At 45.0% G+C, this 26,634-nt stretch overlaps 1 protein-coding gene across 2 annotated transcripts in view; it reads right to left on the bottom strand.

Annotated features, from left to right (window-relative positions):
* Positions 1 to 26,634, bottom strand: part of JAK2 (Janus kinase 2) — a 1,290,985-nt gene that overhangs the window by 283,290 nt on the left and 981,061 nt on the right. For both annotated transcript variants that reach the window (XM_086961493.1, XM_086961492.1), the window contains one exon: positions 21,873 to 21,984. In XM_086961493.1, the coding sequence (XP_086817619.1) occupies positions 21,873 to 21,984 (112 nt within the window). The remainder of the gene's footprint in view (positions 1 to 21,872; positions 21,985 to 26,634) is intronic.

Below are 26,634 nucleotides of genomic sequence, written 5' to 3'. Positions count from 1 at the left end.
CCTTTAAGAACATTAGTATTACACATCTCAGGAGCAATTTGAGCGATTAGAGTTGTTCTCGTTAAATTAAGCCTTCCTTTAACCTCCTAATCAATGGTAATCATACTTTTTAATAGAGAGAGCACATTCACCCAGTACCACCCTTTGTTTCCAACACTTACATTTGTTCAGAAATTTAAAAGGACTACTTTTGCTTTCTCCAGCCAACTCCACCTGAGGTCTGGGCTCATGGGAATTTAGAAAGTCTCTCTCCGTGTGTAATAAAAGAGGAATCTGCAGAAGAGGGTTACAAAAATAGACAGAATGGCCTAAGGGCTTACAAGCCTTGTAGAATTTGCCTTGGATTCCAACAATAAACTTGTCCTCATGGGACGAATCAAGGGTACATTTAAAAAGCAAAATGAACAGCACAGACTAAGGCAAAATCCTCCAGTACCCACTTCAATACCAGCACAATAGTTGATGTAGGTCCAGTGAGCCGCCAAACAGCTGGCTGCATCGCTCATTCCATAATATTCGACATCTGTATTCATGCACCTCAGGCAAACTGCAATTTCTCACTTGCCTCTCCAATATTAATAGCTACAACATCGAGTCAGACCACTCTTAAGCACAGCTCACCTGAGGACACCACAAGTGCTTTGTGGAGTCAAATCCAAATGCCTTCAGGTGGATGGAAGATCTCGCTTCCTCGTGCACAGTTCCGAACTCACCTCACCACCGTGGATATGGTTGGCTTTCTTGTCAACACTGAACGAGTCAGCAAATTCTCTAAATTTACAACCTACCAAACTAGAGCTCCAGGTTTATCTTACTCCGAACTATGTCAAACTAAATCTTAAAGATGGAAAAAACATAGACAAACAGTACTTAACCCCTTTAAAGGGTTCCCTGAGAGAGGCATTAAAAACAGAATCCAGTCTTTATTCTCCTAAGTTCGACAAACTCACCTCTTTACCAGATCTCTTGAGCAACATGATTACAGAAATAAAAACTATTTTAAAAACCCAATCGTGTTCTAACACTGAATCTTATTCAGCACTAACAATGTCTGCACCTGGAGGAGCCTAGCTCGAACCATGATGGCCGCCTGATCTCTCGGCTCCGCCGACCACCTCGCCTTTCTCCCGTTTTCCGCCTCATCCTGTACTTCATCCTGCATTCGAGTGGCGGTATCGGAAACGGGAGACGAACCCGGACCTGCCGATGTGCTCCTCAGCTCGATCCCGGCTGTGAAAGTGCTGAGACGCCTCTGCCTCCTCCTGATGCTGCGCTGCTGTGCCGGGTCTTTGTTATCCCGCTGACCGGCCCTGTCCACAACGACGGCCGCCATTCCTGGCAGATCGGACTCGAACGACTTCAAGTGGCGAGCGCGTCTTGCCCCCTGGATCCTGCTCTATTGCTTTTTCTGGCTCTGGGCGCCGCCGCCGCTGATGCAACGTTGTATTTAATCCCTAGCCCGGAGACGGCTTCCTTGCTACTTTGTTTCTTGGCGAGTAGTGCCGATCGCCATTTTTGCAGCTTGCCTTCTCTCCCGTAACGGCTGCTCCCGGGCTGCTCCTGAAGCTGCGGACGTCTGCCCACACTGCATCGGCACTGAGTGACAATGGAGTCGGCCTCCCCTGTGCCCTCGGTCGGGCGATGCCATGCTATATATCGCCGAAGGGACCAGCTGACTCTGGAGGGGGATGGCGGCCATATTCCGGGTCAGTACTGCGATCATTTGCCCAGGGGAACCACTATGTCCTCTCTCCCTGATACACCGGTACTGCTTGGTGAAATCCTGGTAGCCCTATGTACCTTAAGAGCAGCTTTTGGTGTTGCTGGCCGCGACTTGGGAGATCGGCTGGATGGGATTCTATCGACTACACCCTTGCCTGAACGCCTCTGGGAGCAGGACACTATGCCACACCCGGCTTCTACTCTCCTTCCCTCCTCTCCGGTTGCTACTGACACGCCTGGGGTGCGAGACCCTACTCCTGCTGAAGTGACAGCTGTTACTCCTACGGAAAGGTTTGAAATCTCTGGAGATGCAATGTGGCTGAGGAGCGATGCCCGGGTGCCACGTTTGGCGACTCCTCGCGGGGTTATTGACACGACTTGCTCATCTATCCTGGAATGGTTTCTACTACCTTGGCTCGCTGATCCTTGTGGTTCACTTAAGGGCGCTACATCCTCCTGTACTGTGGTTATCAACACGGCTGTGTGCTGGATGTACTTTGATGGACACCCCCCCGCTCGGATATGGTCACTTTGCTCGCTCGCCTCCCCCAGGATGTCTACTGTGAGGCTGGACTATGTCGCTGCTCCGCATCGCGGAGGGGAGGGATGAGGTTGTCTCTTCATATGCTCGGACTGTTTTTGCTTACACGGCTGGGACACTGATGGACTGCCGGAGATTGTGACTATTGGTATTGTATTGATCGCGGGGCTTTGGATCGGGTGGCCGGAGTGATATGTGATAGTAGTCTTGGAAATATCCGATGGCCCTCCTCCGGTCTTATGTGTAACACGGTTTTTCTTTTTATTTTTTTTTATTTTCTCTTTTCCTTTCCTTTCGTTTCTTCCCTTCTCTGTTCTAAATTTCGGGTTCGGTTTGTGGGCGACAGGCACGTAGCTAGGGGGGGGGGGTTGGCCGTAGCCTCGGCATACGTGCAGGGTGGGGGGTGGGGGGGTAGGGATTTAGTTTCAGTTTCAGTTTCTATGGGCCTTATTTTTTTCATCTCCTCTTCTTCCTTTTTCTTTCTTTCCCTTTGGGTTTTCAGGTGCCTTGGAGTAGTGATACCTATTCTCTCCGCTGTTAATAATGTCATTTTAGTGGATTTGGATGTACTGAGTCCGTGGGCGGGCGATGGCCAATATGTACTGTTTATTATGCAACTATTCTGATGATTATTGTTCCTTGTCGCATATCATGTCTCTTCCTCGTATTGTTGCTGACTCGCAGGTTCGTTGCCTGCCAATTGCTCTCGGTGGATTGAATGCATCTGATCCTTCTTACCTACAAAACTTTTAAAAATTAACCTCACTTCTCCTTAGCCTAGCGGTCCTGTTTCTTTCTCATGTCTTGGACACTTATCATTTGGGTTTTCTTAGGGACCGCTGAGATGGTCTATCCTTACTTTTTGTGCTACGGATTGCTTTCGAGGCCGGCCTGTATGGTTGTAGGCCCGTAATTGTATGCTTACTATGCACAATAAAGGTTTCCAAAAAAAAAAAAAAAAAAAAAAAACAATGTCTGCAACTACTATGCATATAGTACAAGTCCACAAGAGGGTAAATGGTATATTTTCTGTCTTCGCCTACGATCACTATCCCAAACGTGCAAACAGATTGTTAAGAATCACATTTTTAAAGCGCAAACAGATTACACTGTCTTACTCCAAGTCTGTCAACTCTTAATCAAAAGACAAAGTAAAATACTGATAAAAGCACATAACAAAAAATCTTCCATGTTTAAATCCGAGAAAAAAACGAGTCACTCATGTGAACCCCATAAACTTTACCGGATATTCAGAAGATCAAAACGTTCCCTAGACCAAATGCTATCCAAAAAAATCAAACAAAAGGTGTTCAAAAAGGTAGAAATAATGACTATTTAAGTAAATTTCCAAAATTAAAAGACCCAAACCAGATAGAAGGCACGGTAAAATCGGCAGCCAGTGTGTACTCTTCCACACAAACAACGGAGCTGCTGAAAATAGCAGCAAACACCCTTTGATGCGGGACAAAGGCACCTCCCTCGGAAGTAATACCACAGTGGCACAAAATACAATCTACTTGCCTATTGGAAAAAAAGTAACTTTCTCTGATGAACTTCCAACTATGGGTGCATCTCACAAAATCATCTAAACAAAGAAAAATCAAACTGAAGCAGCACCTCCCGCAACTCTCCAAAGCAATTCTCCCTCTAAGGAAATAAACAAAAAACAACAAATGTTATATCTGGAATACTAGTCGAGAGGAGTTTGAGATATTCTTAATAGAGGCAACATACTAAAACTTTAAGGGCAGGAACACCCCAAATCAGATAATATATTCTCGATCTAATGTATTCTACCACACTCACAGTAGTGAATGAATCAACCAGAGTCCACCTGGGCGACAACAGCGAAGGTGGCTACATAAATCTTTAAAAAATAATTGCTCAGGGCTGTGGAATAAATGCTTGTACTCGTGCGGACTTCTATCCAAAGATACTTCTTCCACAAAAGAAATTAACCAAATTCCATCCAAAAATCTCAAATAGTCAGAACAGGTTGTCACAGACATAAATTGATCCTCCTTCATCTCCCACCCTGCCAAACTTCCCAATTTACTCCAATGCTACAAATCCCAGTCGCCTCAAGCATTAACAATAAAGTCTCAAGGCAAAATCTGAGTGGGACTGGCTACCAACTGCCTTGAATCTCCCAAGGTACGCATGAATGAAGGATATTCCATAACTTGCATATTTGAAAAAGTTCTGGTCTTGGAACATCAGCTACTTGAAGACAAAGATGCATTTACGTATCTGGCATCTCATGACTGTCATTGCGTCTAAGAAACAGGATGTGAATGGGATGTTTCGCTGCTCGGTTTCACAACATTTCAGAAGTACACAATAATTGATGTTAAAAAAGGGCATGTAAAGGGTGGACTCGCCATTATTATAAACCTAAATAATCATCGAAAAATAACTCCTCTAATAACAGATAACGATTCCAGGCAAATAGTTCGACTTTAAAATAGACTGCTGGATTATTAACAACCCTAGATATTAATTCTGGACCAAAAGTCAAAAGAAAAGCAGTAAAGGAAATGCAAATCAATATTAATGCAATTAATGATTAGGCTCCTAGAAGACAATTGGTTAGTTAAAGGTGATTTTAATTCAAATCTCACTGGAGCATTGGTTGATGATGAAACAACCACAATGCTGGATGAGTGCTGGAAGAACCCCAACAGTATCAACATCCTAAAAAGTGATGGGTTCGGAGAGGCTTTCATCACTCACCACCGCTCTCCACTCAGTACTTTATCTCTAAAGTACCCTAAATGCCAGATTTCAATATGACCAGCAAGTAAACTTGGCCCACTTTACATCTGCAACAGCTACAATGTTGGATTATTCTCTAGTTAATCTCTCATTCTTCACTTATGTCTATAATTTTCAATTTATAAAAATATTCAAGAGTGACCAATTTCTGTAGAGTTTTCAATAGTAAACTTCACTTTAATGAAAGTGTCCACCATACCGGACAACATTACAACTGATATTTTGAAAAGATTAAAATGGGCTGTTAAACCACATGATCTACTAGACAAATCACACTGCTTGATTACTCTCTTAGCAAGTTCACAATTAGAATAAGCCCTAAGCTCAATCAATTGGATCAAACTTTGTGAACAATTCTCAACAGAGATAATATTTGATCTTAATTAAATAACTAAACCCAGAAACTCCTCACAGCAAAGGGAACCCGTATGGAGTTCCTCATGGTGCCGAAAAGAATTGAAAGTAGTGAAAATGAGTCTGCACAGAGCAGTAAAACAACCCTTTGGATGACAATATATCATTGAGAGTGAAACAAATGCAAACATCTTACAAGAAAGAAATCTGGAACACAAGAAACAAGGCAAGGGGTCACTTATTGAAAAGGCTTATAATAGCAAGCAACCAAATGAATCCCAAGTAGTTCTGGTAACCAAAATGATATCAATAACAACCACATAAAATTGTGCAAAATGAACATTGGATAACATCCGTGGAAGCCCTGTATGCCAACATGAATGTGTGTTGTCCATCTGAAGATTTCCTATCAGGAAAATCACCTGCAAACCCAAATGACATCACCAAAGGCACCATTATGAAAGAGCGGGCTACCATTACGGCTCAGGTCACAATGGCCTGCCAGCAGCTCTTTCAATCTAGATCATGTGTATTGAGCTACAGTCAACCTATGCATATTTTCACAAATCATAACAAAGTTGTGGCAGGGTTCTATCCTTCGACCCACTGACAAAAAGTATACCTATTAGAACCCTGCAAACTGTTGCCTAATAGCACTGATAGACGTTGATGCAAAATACTTTTCAAGCTGCATCATACTAGATCATGTACTTTGGGATGCATATAAAAAGGTTTTTGGCCATACATTGGCACAGAGATCAACATCTTACCTCTGGCAATTCCCATAACAAAGCCCTTAGCATCAAAATTATGATTGTACGTCTGTTTTATAGATTTTAAAGCTGCACTGGATAAAGTACAGAGGAAACTACTCTGGGCAAAATTGTAAAAGTGGAATATTCCATACTCCGTACTAAAGGCCATCAAGCTATATACACTGACACATGGGTCCAGGTCAATAGCGATCTGATCTCTAGAAAATCATAACATCTAATAGCCTTAAGCAAGCCTGTGTTCTGACACCAATACTGTTCAATCCCTTCATTGCAGACCTCTACCGCTCACCTGTGGACTCCCAGCAGACTCAACAAAACTGAGGTACCAACACCTACCAGTTCTGCAATTTGTAGATGATACGGTTCTCAACTGCAAAACTTCAAGACTTCAAAGACTCCTAGATTGACTCTGCTTATTGCTCAAAAAAACATGCTAAAACTAAATCAAGATAAAACCAAACCAATGAAGACTGGCTGAAAAAGCAATAGGAAAGGTTCTCGATATTTACATAAAGATAAAATTGCTACTGTACAAGTACACAAATTTGACCACAGAGGGACTTTCCATAACCATAAACTAGCTCTAGAACAGGAGGGGTGCTAGAGGGCGCACTGCGGGATGACTGCCTTGTGAGTCGGCTCCGGCGGTCAAGCACAATTACCGGCATTAAAACCTTTATTGTGATCTCCAAATGAAATGCAGCTGACTTCTATGTGAATCGGAACAATGAGCCCACAAGATGTTTACAACGGATGTCCTGCAACCTGCTGCTGGTGCCAGTAATTTGTCTTTGTAAGATTGGCAGGTGGTGCGGTCCGATGCGCACAAGATGGCGGCGCCCTGAGACTGTGCCGGCTCGGAGCGTGTGCAGGCTGCGGTATTGTGCCGCGGCTCAAACTATGCGGTATATTGTGCCCGGAATTGCTCCCCAAGAACATTGGTGGACTGTACCCCCCACTGGAGTGCTATACAGGGGATGGTACATGTGTCCTGAGGTATAGTCAGCGAGTTGCATGGTTCAAACTCACAAAATGGCGTCCACAGTAACGGCGGAATGACGGAGAACACTTTCTGCTGCACTCTTCAGCTTTTAAATGCGTGTAAGTAACAGCGCATTTTTATAACACTGCCAAGCCCGCTGCTCGCAAGAGATCTTTCCTATACAGCATCAGCCATGTGTGTGTAGCTTAACTGCTGGCACAGATTGCGTGCCAAACTCTAGCGGCGTTGTATTGTGGAAGTTCAGCCTAAACACTTCGCACAGAAGTGATCCCTGCCAGTCTGGTATGGGTACAGTGAGGACGACTGAACATATGTTATACTGGAAATGTGAGGGAGCGTATATAGTGTAATTGCTTGAAGCCCTGCATCTCTAAAGCGGCTGAACGGTCCTGCCCAATTAGACTGTCATGTGCTAACTCTCGCTATTTTTACCGGCTGATTGTGTGCTGAGCAGTACTGTTGGCGCTATTAGATCGTCGGAGGGGCAAGGGGCTGACATTGTGCTGCTCCAGGGTGTGACATACTCAAGGCACGCCGCACTGAGTTTGACGTCTAATACATTTTTGTGTATGCCCATTAGGAGGGTCATCAACTATAAAAATGGTCATGCCAGATAGGCAGCAATCAAAGCGAACGTTTGAAGCAAAACGACAGACAAAGGGCGCAACAGCGCACTCTGACATTGAATTGGATACAGAGACTGTGATAGGTAATGCCATGCAAAATGTGCTGCAAGCTATACAACACAGTCTGCAAGACATCAGTGGAAAGCTAGACTCCCTTGTTCGGCGTGTTGACAACATGTCGGCCAAACTCGATAAACAGGGATGAGGCAGAGACTCGGGTAACTGCAGTCAAGGACAAATCATATGCTACCAAGAGTAAGTGTGCAGACATGGCAAAAATAGTGGAGGTAATCAAAAACAAGGCAGAGGATTTGGAAGCCAGGTCCCGCCGTAATAATGTCAGAATTACAGGAGTTCCTGAGTACACAAACACCGGGCGGATGGAGACCTACGTAGAGGACATGCTTCGTGAGGTCTTTGGCTCCAATAACTTCTCGTCGGTCCTGATAGTGGAGCGTGAGCATAGATCTCTGGCTCCGAGACCGCCATCGGGCGCCGCTCCAAGACCTATTGTCGCTCGTATCCTCAATTATAGGGACCATGACGCAGTGCTGAGGATGGAGAGAGAGAAGCAGCAAGTCAACTACCAGGGCAACACGCTAGCATTCTACCCAGACTTTACCATGTCAGTCCAACTAGCACCGAAGGACTTCAACCCGGCAAAAAATAAACTTTGAGACTTAGGTGTTGAAAATGCCATGCTCTACCCAACAAGACTGAAGGTAACATGGGATGGTTGCTCTACTGCCCTCCAGCAGCAAAGGAGGCACAGGACTTCATTAAGAAAATAGCAAACAAGCATAAGGAGCAAAAGCGTACGGAACAGCAGGATTCAGAGTGAAATAGACTTGGATGTTAGACAATTTCTGTGTTCTGAGGAGATACTTTTCCATTATGGCATCATACAACCTCGCTGGAACACCTCTGCTACATTTTATGTACACTGCACTGGTAGTAGTTGGTTAGCTGCGAGGTGCGATGGATGGGGATGCACGCTGCATATTCCACGTATGGACCAATGTGGACGCGTGGCAGGCATGTGTTTATATAACACCTCGACGATAGCGTGTGGCACCTCAGACTCCGTATGGTGGTAATGTATAAACTACGCATATATTGTCCTATCACGAGAGGCGATCACAGACTCTAAATTTCTGTGCATCAATGGCAGAGAGCCGTATTCACTGAACTCTGTAGACAGTAGTTATTATGCAATTGGGCCATGATGTGTTCAATGAAAGCCCTATGTATCGGGTGGGAATGTAGTGACACTGTTGGAAGTAACGTTTTATTGAAATCACCTAGTGGGTGTAGTAGGATATAACCTTGTTACATTCTCCTCTTTTTAGGACCTCCCTTTGACTGGTTTGTTATAATGTGGGCCATGGGTGGGGGAAACAAGTGCCTCTTAATTTTATTTAATACCCAGGTGGGCTTATTATATGTACAGGTTATGTGATAATAGCTCTGTTCTGTTGCTATTAGACCTGCATTACTAATGTAGACCTGACCACATCCACTACGATGGATGTAGTTGTTTGCACCTGGCGGACCACCTAGGCGGGAGTTCCCCACAAAAGGTTTTCGTTATTATGTTCTTTCAAGTAAGGGGATGGCTTTGGCATGGTTGGGATGCTAAAAAGGGTGAGGGATGTGAGGGAAAAGGTAGGGTAAGGTTGTGCAGACTATGGCACTTGAGAAACATCGCAGATATCCAGTATAACACCAACATGTTTAAAGTCGCTGGCCAATTATTATGGTATGCTATATGCACACATCATGTAGTGAGCAATATGTTACAATATACGTTAAAACCTACGTATGACCACTACTAATTTACATCCACTACATCTAAATTTACCAACCTGGAACGTCAGGGGGCTTACCAACCTAAAAAAAAATTGCCAAATCTTTACATATTTCGACGGGCATCATATAGATATTGCCCTCCTCCAGGAAACACACTTTGCACCTACTTGCAAGAGTAACATTGGGCACAAATGGGCGGAATCCATACACAGTTCACCATACTCTTCTTACTCTAGGGGGGTAATAATTTTGGTCAAAAAAGAGATGCAACTTCATGTAGACAATACTATAACAGATGACCAGGGGTGCTATGTTGTTATCACGGGAAACTAAGAGGGCAGCGGATAGCGTTGATCAATGTTTATAGCCCCAACATAGACGATCCAGAGTTCTATCACACAATCTGGCGTAAAATCACTGAGCTATCTGAAACCAATATAATTTGGGGGGAGGGGTTTCAATGCTGCGCTAAATGACGATTTAGACAGATCAGGGGCTACAACAGAACCCCACCGGAAGGCAGTAGGAATGATAAAGGACATTTAGTCTGAGGCACACCTTCATGACATTTGGAGAGAGCGTAATCCGGGGTGGATGGAGGCTACGCATTCTTCGGCGGTGCATAATAGCTGGTCTCGCATAGACTACTGGTTGGGTACCGAAGAGGTAGGGCTTTTGACACTAAATATACACCATTTACCCAAAACACTGTTGGATCATAACCCTGTTTTGCTGTCCATCATAGTGCCACACTATGTACCAATCCCCCTAAGACTGTAGATTTAATGCAAAAGCATTGTTAGATCAGACGTATACTAAAGCTATTAGTCAAGCCATCACAGAGTACTTTGAATTAAATGCCCCCACCACTGAGGATTCAGGCATACTCTGGGAAGCCTTTATGGCTACCATTAGGGGAGTCTGTATAAGCACTAATGTGGGTATATTAAAGGACATATGCAGGCAACTCAGCATGCGGAAGGCGACACTAAGCAACCTGGAGCGAGAATACGAGCGTACACACGATGCGAAAATATTGGGTGACATAAGGGAGATAATGTCCGAATATCAAAAGTTCGCAGAAGATGAGCTTAAATATATCTCAAAACGACAGCTGGCAAGGTCATATGGAGAGGGGGGCCAACCAGGCAGGGTATTAGCCTCCAAAATTTGTATGAGTCGTCCACCACAAACAGTCCGGGCAATCAGAGATGCCAATGGGGAGGTACAGCTGGACGCACAGTGGATACTGCGCGAATATATGAGAACGTACAGTATCTTATATACATCACAACCTTCCGCACAACCCTCTGAAATTATGGGATATCTGGAAGATGTGTCAATACCATGGCTCTCAGACAGGCAAAGAACCTCCTTGTCCCTGCCAGTAACACTAGAAGAGGTAACTGAAATTATCAAATCGCTCCCAAACGGTAAAGCACCAGGCCCTGATGGCCTCACCTGTGAACTCTATAAAGCATTTGTAGACCAATTGGCACCCTATTTGGTTCAAATGTATGGTGATGCCCATGATCAGCAAATCCTACCCCCCACCTTGAGAGAAGCCATGATAATCGCCCTTTTAAAGCCCAACAAGCACCCAGAATATTGTGAATCATACCGTCCGCTGTCTCTCATTAATGTAGACACAAAGATCTTGGCCAAGATCCTTGCTGTTCGGTTACAGCCGCTGATGACCAATCTCATCTTACCGAATCAATCTGGGTTCATACCCTCACGAGCGACGAATCATAACACTAGAACACCATTCGCATTGTCACATTATTTCACCCCCACCACACCACCAGTTGCAGTTCTATTAGATTTTACGTAGGATGGGCTTCTCACCCATCTTTTTACAATGGGTGAAAATTCTATATACAGCACCTTCAGCGCGTATTAAGGTTAACAACTACATATCTGAGGCCTTTCCAATTATGAGGGGTACAAGGCAGGGATGCCCACTGTCACCCTTTTTTTTTGCAATAGCCCTTGAACCACTTGCATGTAAGATCCGACAAAAAAAATCACTATTCAGCATTTCAATTCCTAAAGACCACTGCATATATCTCTCTATGCGGATGATATAATGCTATATGTGCAGGATTCTGAGACTAACTTGGCCGCCCTACTCAGGGAATATATTACATTCGGACGTCAATCCGGTCTTCACATTAATTGGTCCAAATCTTTCATCATACCATTGACATACACAACTCACCCTCACCCTACGGAGTTCCCACTAGAATGGCAGTCAGAACCCGTAAAATACTTAGGGGTGTGGTATCATAGGGACCCAATAGTTGTGATTCGCACTAACTACGGCAGAGCGGTTAGCACCATGGAGGACAAAATAGGGCGTTAGATTCAATTGCCCTTAACGTTGGCTGATCACTTGGCCATTGCCAAGATGGTCATCTTACCCAAATTCCTGTATCTTTTTAACAATATCCCTATTGCTCCCCAAGCTGCGGTATTTCACAAACTATCTACAATGGTGAACCGGCTGATATGGGCAGACAAGCAGGCTCGTATTGAATTGCACGCTCTTACATTACCCTATTCGCGTGGAGGCTTCAAGGTCCCGGTCTTTCTTTTGTATTTTCTATGTGCATAAGTGCAATATGCGCATTACTGGTATCACCCAGTACCTTACCTTACTCCCATGTGGAGAATCTTCAGCTAAATGTAGATTTGTTACATTAATGACTGCAGCTGAGAAAATTCGAAACCTTTTAAAATAACTTGGACCCTAAAAGCTTTGTATAACAGCAACTCATATGTGTAACTGTTATTGCATATTTGTAATTTTCTTTTAATAGTTAAAAGTAATCAAACAATACATGTTATACTTTAGGGCAAGGATGCTGGTAGATAGTGCTCATTTCCATGTTTGATTCAAGAAATGAATACCGGTGGAATATATTTACATAAAACATATCTGCTATAGGAATACCTGTTTGTGTGTGGTTTTAAAATATTTTTTTTCCAGCTTGTAATGAGTAAGAGGGATACCCACATCAATCCACCCACTGCAATGTCGTCCTGTTGGTATTTTTGTTGTGCTTTTGCTAGCAGATGTCCATTCAATTTAAGCTCCCCAGTACGTTTTCTATTAGCACTTTTCCTTCAACCCCCTTGGCTCACCGGTGACGGCTCCTCCGCTATGGCGGAGGCGCTTTGCCCCACTGCTTGCAAGCAGTGCAAGAAATAAAATCATAAATTGATAATAACTTTCAGTTATTATAATTTTATGTTTGTGTGGGTGGTCGGGTTGCTGTGCATTTGGAGCAGGGCAGGGGGGGTGGGGGGCGGGGAGTGATTTGCCCACTCCTAAGTGCGCAATGACTGTTTGGTTGGCCCTCTCGGGTGGCCAAAACCAGTCATGTACATTTTCTCCTCCTCCATGCAAAAATGTGTTGTTCTAAAAATTGAGTCGTGGTTATAAAAAGTTTGGGAATCCCTGTTTTAGGCTGTCCAGCTTGTGTTTATCCATTTCGTGGAGCAATACATAGCCTGTTTGCTACTTTCCTGATTGGCTCCTTCGAATCTTTCACCACCGCTTGCCTTTTGGGAACTTTTTTTCTCTTTTTTTGTGAAGCCTTTAATGAAGTGCATGTTTTACAGCTGTCTCTCCTTGCACACTCCCTCAACTCTGTATTCTACTATATAATTGAAGTGCTTCTCCCAATTTGTGCCTTTTATTAACCTAAAACAGGGTATTGTTTCAAAAGGCGTTTACCCAATGTGATTTCTTCAAGCTGCTTACTATTCTTGGCTTCTGTGAGGCGTTTTGAGGTTTCTGCAGTCTCGCGTTTTGTGGTACATTTTTAGGTCTTGCCTGTGACACTGCATACACTGCATATGCTTTCGCTTGCAAGACATATTGTATACTTGGGGCTTGCAGCCGCCTTTGCTTACATTCGTTGACTTCAATGTCACTCTTAAATACTGCCTTCAAATTGGCCAGGACGTGCGGGCTTCACTACCTCTTATTTCGGCTGCAGCAGGGACCAAGTAATGGTTGCTTCAGCTGGACTACTGTCCTTCAGCTGATCGCGCTGTGATCAAGGCACTTTTATTTATTTTTTTCTTTCCTGATGTCCTTGTTGGAACTCTTGCTATTTGTAGCTATTTTCCAGGTTCAAAAACTCTCTTTTCTCCATTTAAATGGATGTTTATTGTGACAACAGCTGTTATCTGCTTTTATTGTGACAACAGAGGATATCTGCTTCTATATGGTTCTCTATGCTTTACAATTGCTTTCTCTATGTGATAGAATTGTTTGCCAAATGTCATATTTATTTTCTTTTTCACCCATGGTAGATTAACTGATTTACTCAGAAACACAGGGGTGTTGAGCCGAGACCTTACAAGCAGGGGCAAAGGCAATAGGTCTCTCCTGTGAAACTATTGGCTCTGCCATTGCCTTTCATTCTTGCTGTACAGCATGGGCATTGCCGACTTTGGCAATGAGTTGAAGACATTCTGTGTAGCAGCACAGCTGCTGCGCAGCATGGTTAAAAATAATTCACAATATTTTTAAAAAGTGCACTAGCCCTGGCAGAGTTATGGTATATTGTTACATTAGTATTAACCACACTGCAAAGCATCGACAATGCTTTACAGCATGGCTACAAAACATTGCCAATAGCTCTCCTAGGTGAGACCTATTGGCTTTGTCAATGCTTGCTATGCATGAAAATGTATGTTTTGTTTAGAGGTCGCTTTGTAGAGGATGTGGATTCACTAGCTGCCACAGCATGTCTTCTACTGGGACCACAGGAGCTGTTTTGCTTTTACAAGTGCTAAGATTTGTAGGTCATTTAGCCCATGAAGAGAGCATGATATTATCTTTATAGCATGGCAATAAATGATCACTGGTCCATTTGCTGCTTGTCCAGAGACCTGAACAGACAGTAAAATACCAAGCATTGGCAATGCCAATAGGCCTTGCCTTTGGTACCTATTGGCTTTACCAATGCTTTTTGGTGAACCTGTGCAGCATCAGCAAAAAGGGAAAAAAAGCACAGTAACAGTCGTTGCTGAAGATCGAGTCATGTTTGTAGGCTCTCACATGCTTGATAACATATTGTAATTGTAAATTATATTTATTCAGCGCTTACTACCCCAGACAACGAACTGTAGTGCTTTGTCATGAGTAGCAAGCTACTCCGGAAACGAAGATTAGAGGCTAATAGTAGATTGTCTTTTCTTTGTGTATTAGTTGTGCTAGGTCAATGCTCTTGATTTCTTCTGTGTTTAAAGTAGGGATAGAATGATGAGAATGGATTTTAAAGGTGACGTAATAAGTTGTTTTTGCAAGTAGTGGTTGTATGTGCCTGTTAGCTGGGTGGCATGGCTAACAAGCATTAAAAATGCAATAGGTTTCGCCTTTTATTAAGTCAAAGCCATTTGGTTTGCTATGCAATACCATTAGCAAAGCAAATGGCTTTAAATTAACCAAAGGCGAGACCCATTACATTTTTAATGCTTGGTGACATTGAAAAGATTATGGCCGAATCAGCCTAGTATGGAGTTGAACATGGAGGATGTGCACTGAAATCTAGGGCGGACGTTTAACTTGCTGAACTAAAAATGGCATGCTCTTCCCAAATATTGGAAAAATATTTTGTAGAATTAGCAGCTTTTTCATTAACACTTGCAGGAGACAGTGAAAGCAGGATGGTTGCCGTAAATGAGTGCCCACTCTAGAGAGCATAGAATGCATCTTATACTTGGAGATACAGCTGGTGCACAGGTTTGCCCGCAAATGTGCACATACTGCCCACGCTGATGTACTGGCCGTTATTCAGAGGACAGCATGACCGGGCGTACTGCCTTCTGAAGGCTTATTTACTTGGAGGACAGACCCGGTATTGTTATTTGAATGCATTTAGTTTGAGCCCCCTTTCTTGTTCGTTTTGGGCAGCGTTCCATCTATACCTCGTACATTCTGTACATGGACCTGTGTTACATGGACACATTTACAAGTTCCAGCGGGTCAACACAACATTTCACCCTTTACGTGTGGGTAAGGTGAGGTCCTATAGCTCCAAGAGCCAGATTGAGATGAAGGTGTGCTTTAAAAACATGTGTTTCAGTGTCGTGTATGTATATCATAGTGTTACAACGGAAGTTCGCCCAGTCCTTAACGTAGGGTATCTGTTTACACGTTCTGCACGCGTTCTGGGGCATAGCGTTGGATAGTGAAGCAGGTGTAGTGACACCAAGGCACAAAGATATCAGATACTGTACCCCAATAATGGGTGGATTTTAGTACCTGACGGGGGGCATTTTCCATGCTTGCATTGAGGCAAGTGCCACCCCCAGGCTTGCATTGAGGCAAGTGCCACCCCTACAATCCCAACGTGCGGAGCACCTTAGGTGGCCCAGGTGAGTATTGAGAAAACACATCTGTTCTCCCCTAGGGTTCCCCTTCTGTGCTGCAGCTTCTTAGCTGGGTTTAGTACCTTCTCCAAGCCCCGCTTACAGTATCCACCACCCCTTGTGAGGGAGCGGACTGTGACAGACTCTGCTCCTTGCTCCCGCCTTACTGCAGAGCAAAGCCCCAGAGGCCGTTTTATGCCTCCCTACCTAAGAGGACTGGATGTCAGCAGCGCGCCCTGACCGAGTCTGCTGCAGATGGGGAGGGAATGTACCATGATGATAGTAGTAGCACCATGTCCCTCTGCCACCAGCGTGAGGAAACGTACAAGATCACACGTTACATGAGCGATGTTCTTGCAGGGAAACGGACTATCCTAAACCTAGCCAGGGGCTTAGTTACCAATGGTGCAGTGGGTGTAGTGGCACCTGGGCCCACTGAAACATGAAACTGCTGGATTTTGCTGCCCCCAACATCAGTCAAAGGGGCTAGTTTCCTTGCTTGCACCATTGCCCAAGGGATCCTTTCCACGCTACTGAACCCAGTCACATAGATCGCATGGTATGCACTCTGTCACCAGCAGGGTCACAGCTTGGTGACACCACGCCTCGAACAATCAAAGTTACACAAAGGAACTTCAGCTCCCAGTTCTCAGTACTATGTGTGCTATCGAGAACATACCAAATGCATAACATAAAGCAATCATAGAAAACTGAAAGAAATGCGACAGACCACAGTAAACAGGTCACACTCCATCACATTGGCAACTAATTAGAGGACCGAAATGAAATAAAGGATCACAGTGGGACCGGGGCCAATTGAACAGATCATACCAAGAAAAAAAATAACCAACACTCTAACACATTAATAATCAGGATTGAGTGGGCCCTGCTGCCACTACACCTGCTGCATCCATTGAAGCTAACCTCTCAGGTAAAATCTCAGAACCGACAGTTTGGTTATTTAAAACAATTTGTTTAACAAAATTCTCCTGGCAGTTCTGAAAGGTTCTGATGAGGCGAGTGGCTTCCAGTCCCTCGCTCCTACCTCGGCGCCGCGTGAGTCTGTTCACCTCATTCTGCAGAGGGCGTGGCTGCCTCATCAGCGGAGGGCGTGGGTCCATGCAACACAGGCTGGAATATTCTGAGCTTGGCCTGGCCTAGGCGCCTCCTATTGCAGAGAGTGTTCATTAAACAAGGGCACTCAAACACCAAACAATTCTGGTAGGCACATAGTGGAGTGCGAAGGAGTGAGATCTGATACAATTTCACAAGAAGGTGTGGGGTACTGCGATGACCTACGAAGCAACATATTACTGTACCGCAATGTTCCTAAAAGCGAGTCGCACCAAACAAGCACCTAGGTTTTTAAAATACAACACAGTGTATTTCTATCTTCCAGACAGAGTACCACACGAATACATGCTAAACATGCAGCTTAATTAGGGAAGCTCAGTTGATAAAAAAAAAATCCTTACATAAGAGCTACGGTGTTGGGGTTGTTTGGCTGTCCCTAGAGGGTCCTATGTCACTCTAATACAAAACCAGTAAAACTGCCGATTAGCTTCTCAAACCATTTCCGTGCGCTGGTGTTTCTGAAAGCAGCAGGTGTTATCTCAACGCCCACGGGAGCTGCTCTCTGTCACAGCTCCTCCAAAATTTTCACAACTTTAGGACAAAAGCTTGCAGAGAACATTCCTCTCTGCTTTGGTACACACTTGGCTTAGCTTCACAGACTCAGCGAGGATTAAGACAAGCGCGCTCCCGAAAACGATAGAAAAGAAAGAGGATCGTGCCGGAGCTTGTCTTTATGGGGCCATGTGTTTAAACACATGGCCCCATAAAGATAAGAAATCTTTTACGAGAACGAAAAGCAGGCAAGCCCGTCCAAGTGGGCCGTCTGGAAAAAGCCAAAACTACACGTCATAAAAAGCTCTTTTCCAATGGCTGGCCACCGTTTAGCATAAACGGTGACGGCAGCCAATGGAAAAGAGGGGTTGGGCTTAAAGCCCTTTACAGATTTTACTCTAAATCATTAAATCTCGCCGAGCGAGCTGCGCATGTGCGCAGCCACGCTAAGTGAGACCTAAAAAGGAGGATAAAGTTTGAGAAGGATGTCTGGGGAGTGTATAGTAGTAACACAGGTTTGGGATGAGTCAGACAGGAGGGATGGAACAAAGGTTGAAAGGAGGATTTAAAAAAATGTTTTTTATCAATGATGATTTGTGGTTACTCTAGGAATAAATATATGAATCCCAACTACAGACAGAGAGGCAGTCATATGGGGTTTGAAGCACGTCGTAACCCTCCAACCCCCTCCGGATAAAATAAAAATAAACTTGGACCTTTCAACACTTTGACTCGGCAGTGCAATACCGTTCATGATTCATGCTCCACTATGGTTCTGAAATATAAATGTGACGATACTCTGCCATCTGGTGCACTTTTAGGAAATAATGTGGGTGTGTGTGTAGACAGACAGATATCCTGGCATGTACAATAGAGGGTGCACCTTCTGCAGATATTCCTTTGTAACCCTCATGTCAGACATATAAAGATAGAACTCTGGCGAGCTATTAGAGTGTCTTTCATCTTTTTGGGGTCCGTTAAATGAGTTCCTATATAATGCATTTCTCTATAACCTTTAGGTCAGAGGTTCAAATCTAGTGGGGCTGAGCCTTTCACCCTTTTAGAAATCATTAAATGATTTTCATCAATTAACTGTATGAAGTGTTATTTAGAGTGGCAGTAAATAGTGAAATCTGCCTTCACAAGTGCTGTAAAAAAACAATGTCACCAGGCTAGGTCGCCCCCACGCACTGCTGCCTGCCAGTAAGCCAGTTAGCCTCCCGCTGATTGCCGCTTCCTGATACTGCCGCTTCGGACGACGCAGCTGCCGCTGAGCCGCCCGCCCCAGACTATTCCCGCCGCTGCCTCCCTGCGGCCCCGCCCCCCCTGCCAGCCCATTCGCCGCCCCGCTCCCTCCACCCAGCTGCTCCTCCCTCCCAGCTCCTTACTTATGATGACCTCAGAGCGACCGCGCAGCGGACGCGCCGATTGTGCGCCACTCTCCGCGCACTCAACACCGGCCGGAACCCCACCTGCTACCTGGCCACCCCGAAACGCACCCACGGACCCTTCACCTGCCAGGAGTGCAAACTCACCTGCATCCGCCCAGGACCAGCACCCGCCAAACCTACCACCAGCAAGAATCACCTCAAGTGCATCCTGCTCAACACCTGCTCCGCCCACAAGCACGCAGTTGAACTCTGGAACCTCCTAGACACAACAGCACCGGACGTCGCCTTCCTCACGGAAACCTGGATGAACGCCTCCTCAGCCCCCGACATCGCCATAGCCATCCCGGAGGGCTACAGGATCACCCGGAGGGATCGCATCAACCAAACCGGAGGAGGCATCGCCATCGTCCACAGAAACACCATCCACATCACAACCAACTCAGACGACACCCTCGCCACCGCCGAACACCTGCACTTCCAGATTCACACCGACCCCAGGACTACCCTCAGAGGCACCCTAATCTACAGACCCCCAAATCCACGCACTCAATATAGCGAAGCCATCGCAGACTTCGCAAGCCCGCACGCCCTCGCCTCCCCAGACTACATCCTCCTAGGAGACCTCAACTTCCACCTGGAGAACAACAATGACAGCAACACCACCACCCTGCTGGACAACCTCGCCAACCTCGGACTCAAGCAACTGGTGAACACCCCCACCCACTACGCCGGCCACAAGCTTGACCCCCTCTTCTCCTCCAGCAAGCACATCTCCTTCAGCCACTCCACCGGACTCCACTGGACAGACCACGGCTGCGTCCACTTCGCCTTCAAGAAAACCACTACCCACCACCACCCGCAACAAGCCCCCCGCAGAAGCTGGAGCAAGATCACCGCCAACCAGCTCACCACCTCCCTCAGCCAGAACCCTCCCACCATCACGACAGACCCCACCGAAGCAGCCCGCAACCTCGTACAATGGATCACCGGCTGCGCCGACGAACTCGCACCACTGAAGAAACCACCCAGCGGGCCCCACAACAAGAATGCCTCATGGTTCACGGACGACCTCATAAACTCCAAGAAAACCTGCCGCTCTCTGGGGAAAACCTGGCGCCAGAACCAGACAACAGAGAACATGACAGCCCTCAAGAACGCCACCTGCAAGCACCACCAACTGATCCGGACCGCCAAGAGAACCACCTACAAACAGCGCCTGGACAACAACACCGACAACAGCAAGGAACTCTTCAGCATCGTCAAAGAGCTCTCCAACCCCAGCACAGCAACAACGACATTACACCCTCGCAAGACCTCTGCGACTCACTCGCCTCGCTCTTCCACCGCAAGATCGCCAACATACACGACAGCTTCGGCGCACAGACCAACGACCCAACCACCGAACCAGCGCACCCAACCGCCACCCTCTGCACCTGGAACCCGGTCAGCACCGAAGACACCGCCCGCACTATGAGCACCATCCACTCCGGCTCCCCCACCGACCCATGCCCACACCACATCTTCAACAAAGCCAACTCCATCATTGCACCCCAACTCCGCGATGTCATCAACAGCTCCTTCGCATCAGCCACCTTCCCAGAGAGCTGGAAGCATGCCGAACTCAGCGCCTCCTGAAAAAACCCACCGCGGACCCCACGGACCTCAAGAACTTCCGACCCATCTCGCTCCTCCCGTTTCCTGCGGTCAACAAACAACTCTCCGCCTTCCTCGAGACGAACGGATCCCTCGACCCGTCACAGTCCGGTTTCCGAGCCAACCACAGCACCGAGACCGCCCTCATCGCAGCCACCGATGACATCAGGTCTATGCTCGATAACGAGGAAACCACCGCACTCATCCTCCTGGACCTCTCAGCAGCCTTCGACACGGTATGCCACCGCACCCTGATAAAACGCTTCAGCGACACCGGAATCCAAGGCGCAGCCTTAGAATGGATCATCTCATTCCTCGCTGGTAGAACCCAGAGAGTCCGCCTCCCCCGGTTCCGGTCAGCAGCTACCGAAGTTATCTGCGGCGTCCCCCAAGGATCCTCGCTCAGCCCCACCCTCTTCAACGTCTACATGAGCCCCCTTGCAGCCATCGCACGCAAACACAACCTCAACATCATCTCCTACGCCGACGACACACAGTTGATACTGTCCCTCACCAACGACCCCGCCACCGCCAGAGCCAGCCTCCAGGAAGGAATGAAGGACGTTGCGGAATGGATGAAGCTCAGCCGTCTGAAGCTGAACTCTGACAAAACGGAAGTCCTCGTCCTCGGACCCTCGCCCTCCACCTGGGACGACCCCTGGTGGCCTCCTGCCCTGGGCACCGCACCCAAGCCAACAGACCATGCACGCAACCTGGGCTTCATCCGTAACTCCGTAACTTGAAAGAAGTGATTTCAAGTTACGGACTCCACCGAAGGGGCACAATTAAACATCAACTACCAGCATGCTACTTACCAGGGAGCGCATGCGTATTGGATAAAGATGGCTGCAGCTTCCCGTCACTTACAGTATTGCAGTCCCATGAAGAAGAAGCAGGTGCTTCGAAATGCGTCGGGACTGTCCTTTGAACAGTTGTAATGCACAGTTTCCTGAAAGAAAGAGGTTGGAAACCTGCTTTCTTGCGGAGTGGCATCTCTAAAGATCTGGGGAACCTTGGAGTGATATATATATATGTATATATTGTTTTTAAAAATCCACATTTTCCACATGAAAAACAGATTAAAACTCCCAAAGAGCCTTCGAAAAAAATAAAAAATACGCTGGTTGCTATAGTATAGTTACATTACGAAATATACACGTTTTTATTTAAATGTAAGATGAACAAACACTGATGTACATCACATACCTCCACAGCAAAGGTGAGAAAGTATTTATTAAACTCTTTTGGGCTGCAGCGAAGAATGTACACTCCTTTATGGTTACCAGCCTTCTTTAGTTTATTGATCGCAACTTCCATTCTGTGGGGAAATGAGAGCTGGTTGAATATTTCGCTACAGTGTGGAAAGCTCGCATATTGAAGTTCACTTAACTATTAATGCTTCCTTAAACAGTTGTGAAACAGCAGTGCATTACATTTTAATAACACAAACCTATTAGTCAGGTTTCCTAAATACCGTACCTTAATGTCACATGCCTATTTTTAATTTAACGTAGTATACTGAAATGTTTTTTTAAAATACTCGATATTCGGCGCATGCAATTGAACACGCTTCAATACAGCTTCCAATCATTTTTAACAGTTTTCCTATGAGAATAATCAAAACAGAATAACTTTATGTATGAAAGCTTTTGGAAAAGAGCGCCAACAAAATGATTACGTTTCTGAAATAGCTATCTTGTCGGCTTAACGAAATGGAATATATATTTTATAAGTATATTGGTACAGCCGTCACAAATCTTCTGGTGGGCTATGCTTGCTCTGAGCTACAACTTTCACAGCAACTCGGCAAAGTCTCAAATTCAGTTAGCTCTGTGCAATGATCACTTTTCAATTAGGAATGAGTAAAGTATAGAAAATAATATTGATACCTAACAAGCAACAGACATTCATGAAAACTATGCAGAATTTTAAGGTTAGGAAATAGCCACTTGTAATTAACCGTGACTATTCATGATGTCTCGTGTTGGGTGGGTGCTGCTTCGTACAAGAAAATGCATTCTGAACTCAAGTCACTCAAGAGAGTCGTGTAATAAAGTAGTTTACTTTGTCTTGTGCAGTCTTACACATCTTACATAATATGTATCTTTTCGTTTTTAGGTCTCGCCTGGCGTGAGAGCGCGCATGCGCTGCTCTCGCCATGCCAGAGCTTCTTGGAATCAATACGGATTCCGAAGCTTTCAGTGGCGGACTTGAAGCCCCCCCCTCATCTTTTTAATTTGCTGGCTTCATCCTCCATGCTAAACGCTGGCTCACGATTAAAAAGGAGACTTATTAGCCCCTCCTTGTTACCGCCCTGTCCATTTTTAGCCCCGCCCACCGGTATTGGATCCCTCACTTGCAGCGCTACATGGTCTCCTTCATTAGCTGAAACACACTCTTTCTTTGTCATTGTGAGCGTGGGCCGCCTGGGTCGTACTTGTTTAAGTCGGTAGCCACTTTTTACCGTGTAAATTGCAGTCTGCGCCCGCCCTGTAAAGAGCTGTTCACGTCCTGCAGCATCGAACCCCTCTCAGTGTAAATAATGTCTCCTCTCAATGAAGCTGTTCGCTGCAGTCATGCATCACCCCGGTGCTCTTTCAATATGTCTGCCGGTGAATATAAACATTGCGCAGGTCCGGATGATCCATCGTCTTCCGCGACAAGGTGAACATTCTGCATAGGTGCCCTCAGGAGCCACGCGACGCGATTAAAGTGGAGGCGACGCTGCCCTTGATGTACCATATTCGTCATGGCTGGTTTAAAACTCTGGACGAGATTAACACGTAAATAGCCTGTTCTATCTACAGCCCCCCCATCCAGCATCTCTGCTCACAGTATTGACGCGTTCAAAGTGAGCAGATTTAAATTATTTTGAAATGCAGACTTATACTTTGCGCATTGCAATGTAGCTGAATTAATAAAGCGCGTCATGACCCTGGCAAGCTACAAAGCGCTTTAGGTGAAAGGTATTAATAAAACAGTGTTGGTTTATTGTATGGCTTATGAGGAACATGATCCAGTGTTGACTAAAGTCTTTTAGGGGTTAAAGCACAAAACCGTACTCACCTACCCCTTTCGCTACTCCGATTGCACTTTCACTCCTGTCTCTCTTCGCCTATTTTTTTCTCTGCAGGTTTCTTCGCACCAGGCCCCTCTGCTTCTCCGCCATCCTAACCTTTATCTGCGTTCCTTGGGTGTCTCTGAACACATACCCTTCTCTGCACTTTCCCCCTCCCCCACACCTTACACACGGTGGTCCTCCCAGGAGACCACCTTCGGCATGCCCCCTCTCATTCACCCCTCCCTCCCAGTTTTCTTTTTTCTCGCGGTTTTCTCACTTTTCTTTCCATGGGATCGGTTTATTTATTTGCATTTCCACCCCCGGGCCCCTCAGGCGTTTTTCCTCTCTTCCACACTGAGACACTGGGTCTGTCAAAACCAGTTCGCTCAGTTTGGAAAAGCTTCATTTCAGCACTTCTCTCCTCTGTTTGCATATCAACACGTGCTGTAAAAACACGGGTTAACCCAGCAAGTCCCTGGTACCTGGGTGAATGGTTGGTGCAAACAAAGTGGTCCCAGAAAGTTAGTCAATCAAAATCACTTGAATGAATACAATGAAAATTATAGCAAGATTGTTTTTAATCACAACGTGTCATGTAAAATTATTCATAAAAATAAATACATAATTTAATCATATACAATGCCCCTAAAGGGTAGGACAGGGAAGGGTAGTGTTGGGATAGTGAAGGCATAGGAATTGTAGGACAAATCAATTGGATCTAAATAAACCAGAAATCATAATCGGTAAACACAATAGAGAAAGATTCATCAATCAATTAAACAATCATGCCTCAGAAACAATAAAATCACAAATGATATGTCTGGGAAGAGGCTGAACAGAAGAGGGAGTGTCGATGTTTCGACCCAAGTAGATGCAGGTGTGATTTTGACCTTGCTAGAGGGTCTTCATCAGGACGGTGGAACGAGGAGGATGGAGCAAAGAATCTGTATAAAAAATGGAATTAATAAGTTATTGTTATTGAGGATCCATTGAAGATCCCTAATACTCCTGAAGTTATAAAAGGATGAGGGAGGGAATTACACTGTTATATCATAGGAGGAATTCTGCTGAGAGTTTATGTGTACCCTACCGCTTTTTTAACAACTACAGGTAGGCACCTGGACTATTAGTATATGCGCTAACTTTACTTAAGTCTTTACTTAAGTGTTCATGTCATTCTAGTTGCCACATTGAAATCAGCTTTTCCAACGGCTTTGACATCACTTGCTGTTTTCAATTTTAATTTCGGCATTAGAACAAGTACCCTGTCAGGGCTCCCAACAAATGACGATCCTTGTTGGTTTAGTCCCTCATTTCATGAGAAATGTGGGACTAATTAATGTCACCGGACACGCCTTCTTTGTATTCCTCCTATGATATAACAGTGTAATTCCCTCCCTCGTCCTTTTATAACTTCAGGATTATTAGGGATCTTCAATGGACCCTCAATAACAATAACTTATTAATTCCATTTTTTATACAGATTCTTTGCCCCATCCTCCTCGTTCCACCGTCCTGATGAAGACCCTCGAAACGTCGACACTCCCTCTTCTTTTCAGCCTCTTCCCAAACATATCATATGTGATTTTATTGTTTCTGAGGCATGATTGTTTAATTGATTGATGAATCTTTCTCTATTGTGTTTACCGATTATGATTTCTGGTTTATTTAGATCCAATTGATTTGTACTACAATTCCTATACCTTCACTATCCCAACACTACCCTTCCCTGTCCTACCCTTTAGGGGCATTGTATATGATTAAATTGTGTATTTATTTTTATGAATAATTTTACATGACACGTTGTGATAAAAAACAATGTTGCTATAATTTTCATTGTATTCATTCAAGTGATTTTCATTGACTAACTTTCTGGGACCACTTTGTTTGCATAGCAACACGGTCGTGTGAGGGTGTCTGCTGGTGGGGTTGAGGGGAGAGGTGTGCTTGTGACAACTACCACAGCTATCCACTAATGCCAAACAACAACACGCCCCTCCACACCCCCCCAACCTCCCCCCCCCCAAGGTCACATGACAGTTAAAAAAATAAAAATAAAGATATGTTGGAAAATGCACTTTAAAGCCCGGTGGATCACTGATAGCTGGAATTCTTTTTGCCACTGTGAGCTTCCTGCGCTACCCGCCAGTAGGATACAAATCATGTTTGAATGGCGAGAACGTGTGCAGAAACAACTCTCATAAAATCCTGTACCTTTTCTGCACTCTGACAAACTTGTGTCGTTTTGCAAAGGAAGTTATGTAGGAAAAAGTAAGGGAAATGGAGTACGTAGCCAATAAAAGATAATGTTGCATAGAAAAATAAACTTGCTGCTACAGTGGAGGTTCTGGTGGTGAGCGAGGAAGTTGCCAGGAAGGAAGGAATTCCAATAGGCTAAGTGCACTGTACCAGACACTGATAAGCACAGTGCAATTGCCACTTCGAAAACAGTGTCGAAGAAAGTTTTGAGTCCAGTTGTGATTTTTTTTGGGTGTAACATGTTTGCAATATCATTTGAAATACAAGAAAAATAACAAAAGTTAAGACACAATGGTGAATGTTTTGTCAGAAGGGAGATAAGGCAGAGACTGCATCCAAAAACATGCATTAAAAATGCAATAGGTATCGCCTATCATTAAGTTAAAGCCATTTGCTTTGCTATACAATACCATTAGAAAAGCAAATGGCTTTAACTTAATCAAAGGCGAGACCTATTGCATTTTCAGTGCTTGTTCTTAAATGTCCTTATTGAACAAATTACTCATCTTTCGGTAAAGCTTTTTCTGGTAGACTCTAACCTCGGATTCCTCGCCTCAGACCGTGTGACTGTGCTCCCAGCTGCATGTTTTAATTAAATTATCTGTTCCCGTTTTTTATTTTTATTTATTTATTTATTTTCTTTTATTG

The sequence above is a fragment of the Lissotriton vulgaris genome, chromosome 3_1 (assembly GCF_964263255.1).
Source record: "Lissotriton vulgaris chromosome 3_1, aLisVul1.2, whole genome shotgun sequence".
NCBI lineage: Eukaryota > Metazoa > Chordata > Amphibia > Caudata > Salamandridae > Lissotriton > Lissotriton vulgaris.
This window is presented reverse-complemented; position numbering and strand designations above follow the sequence as displayed.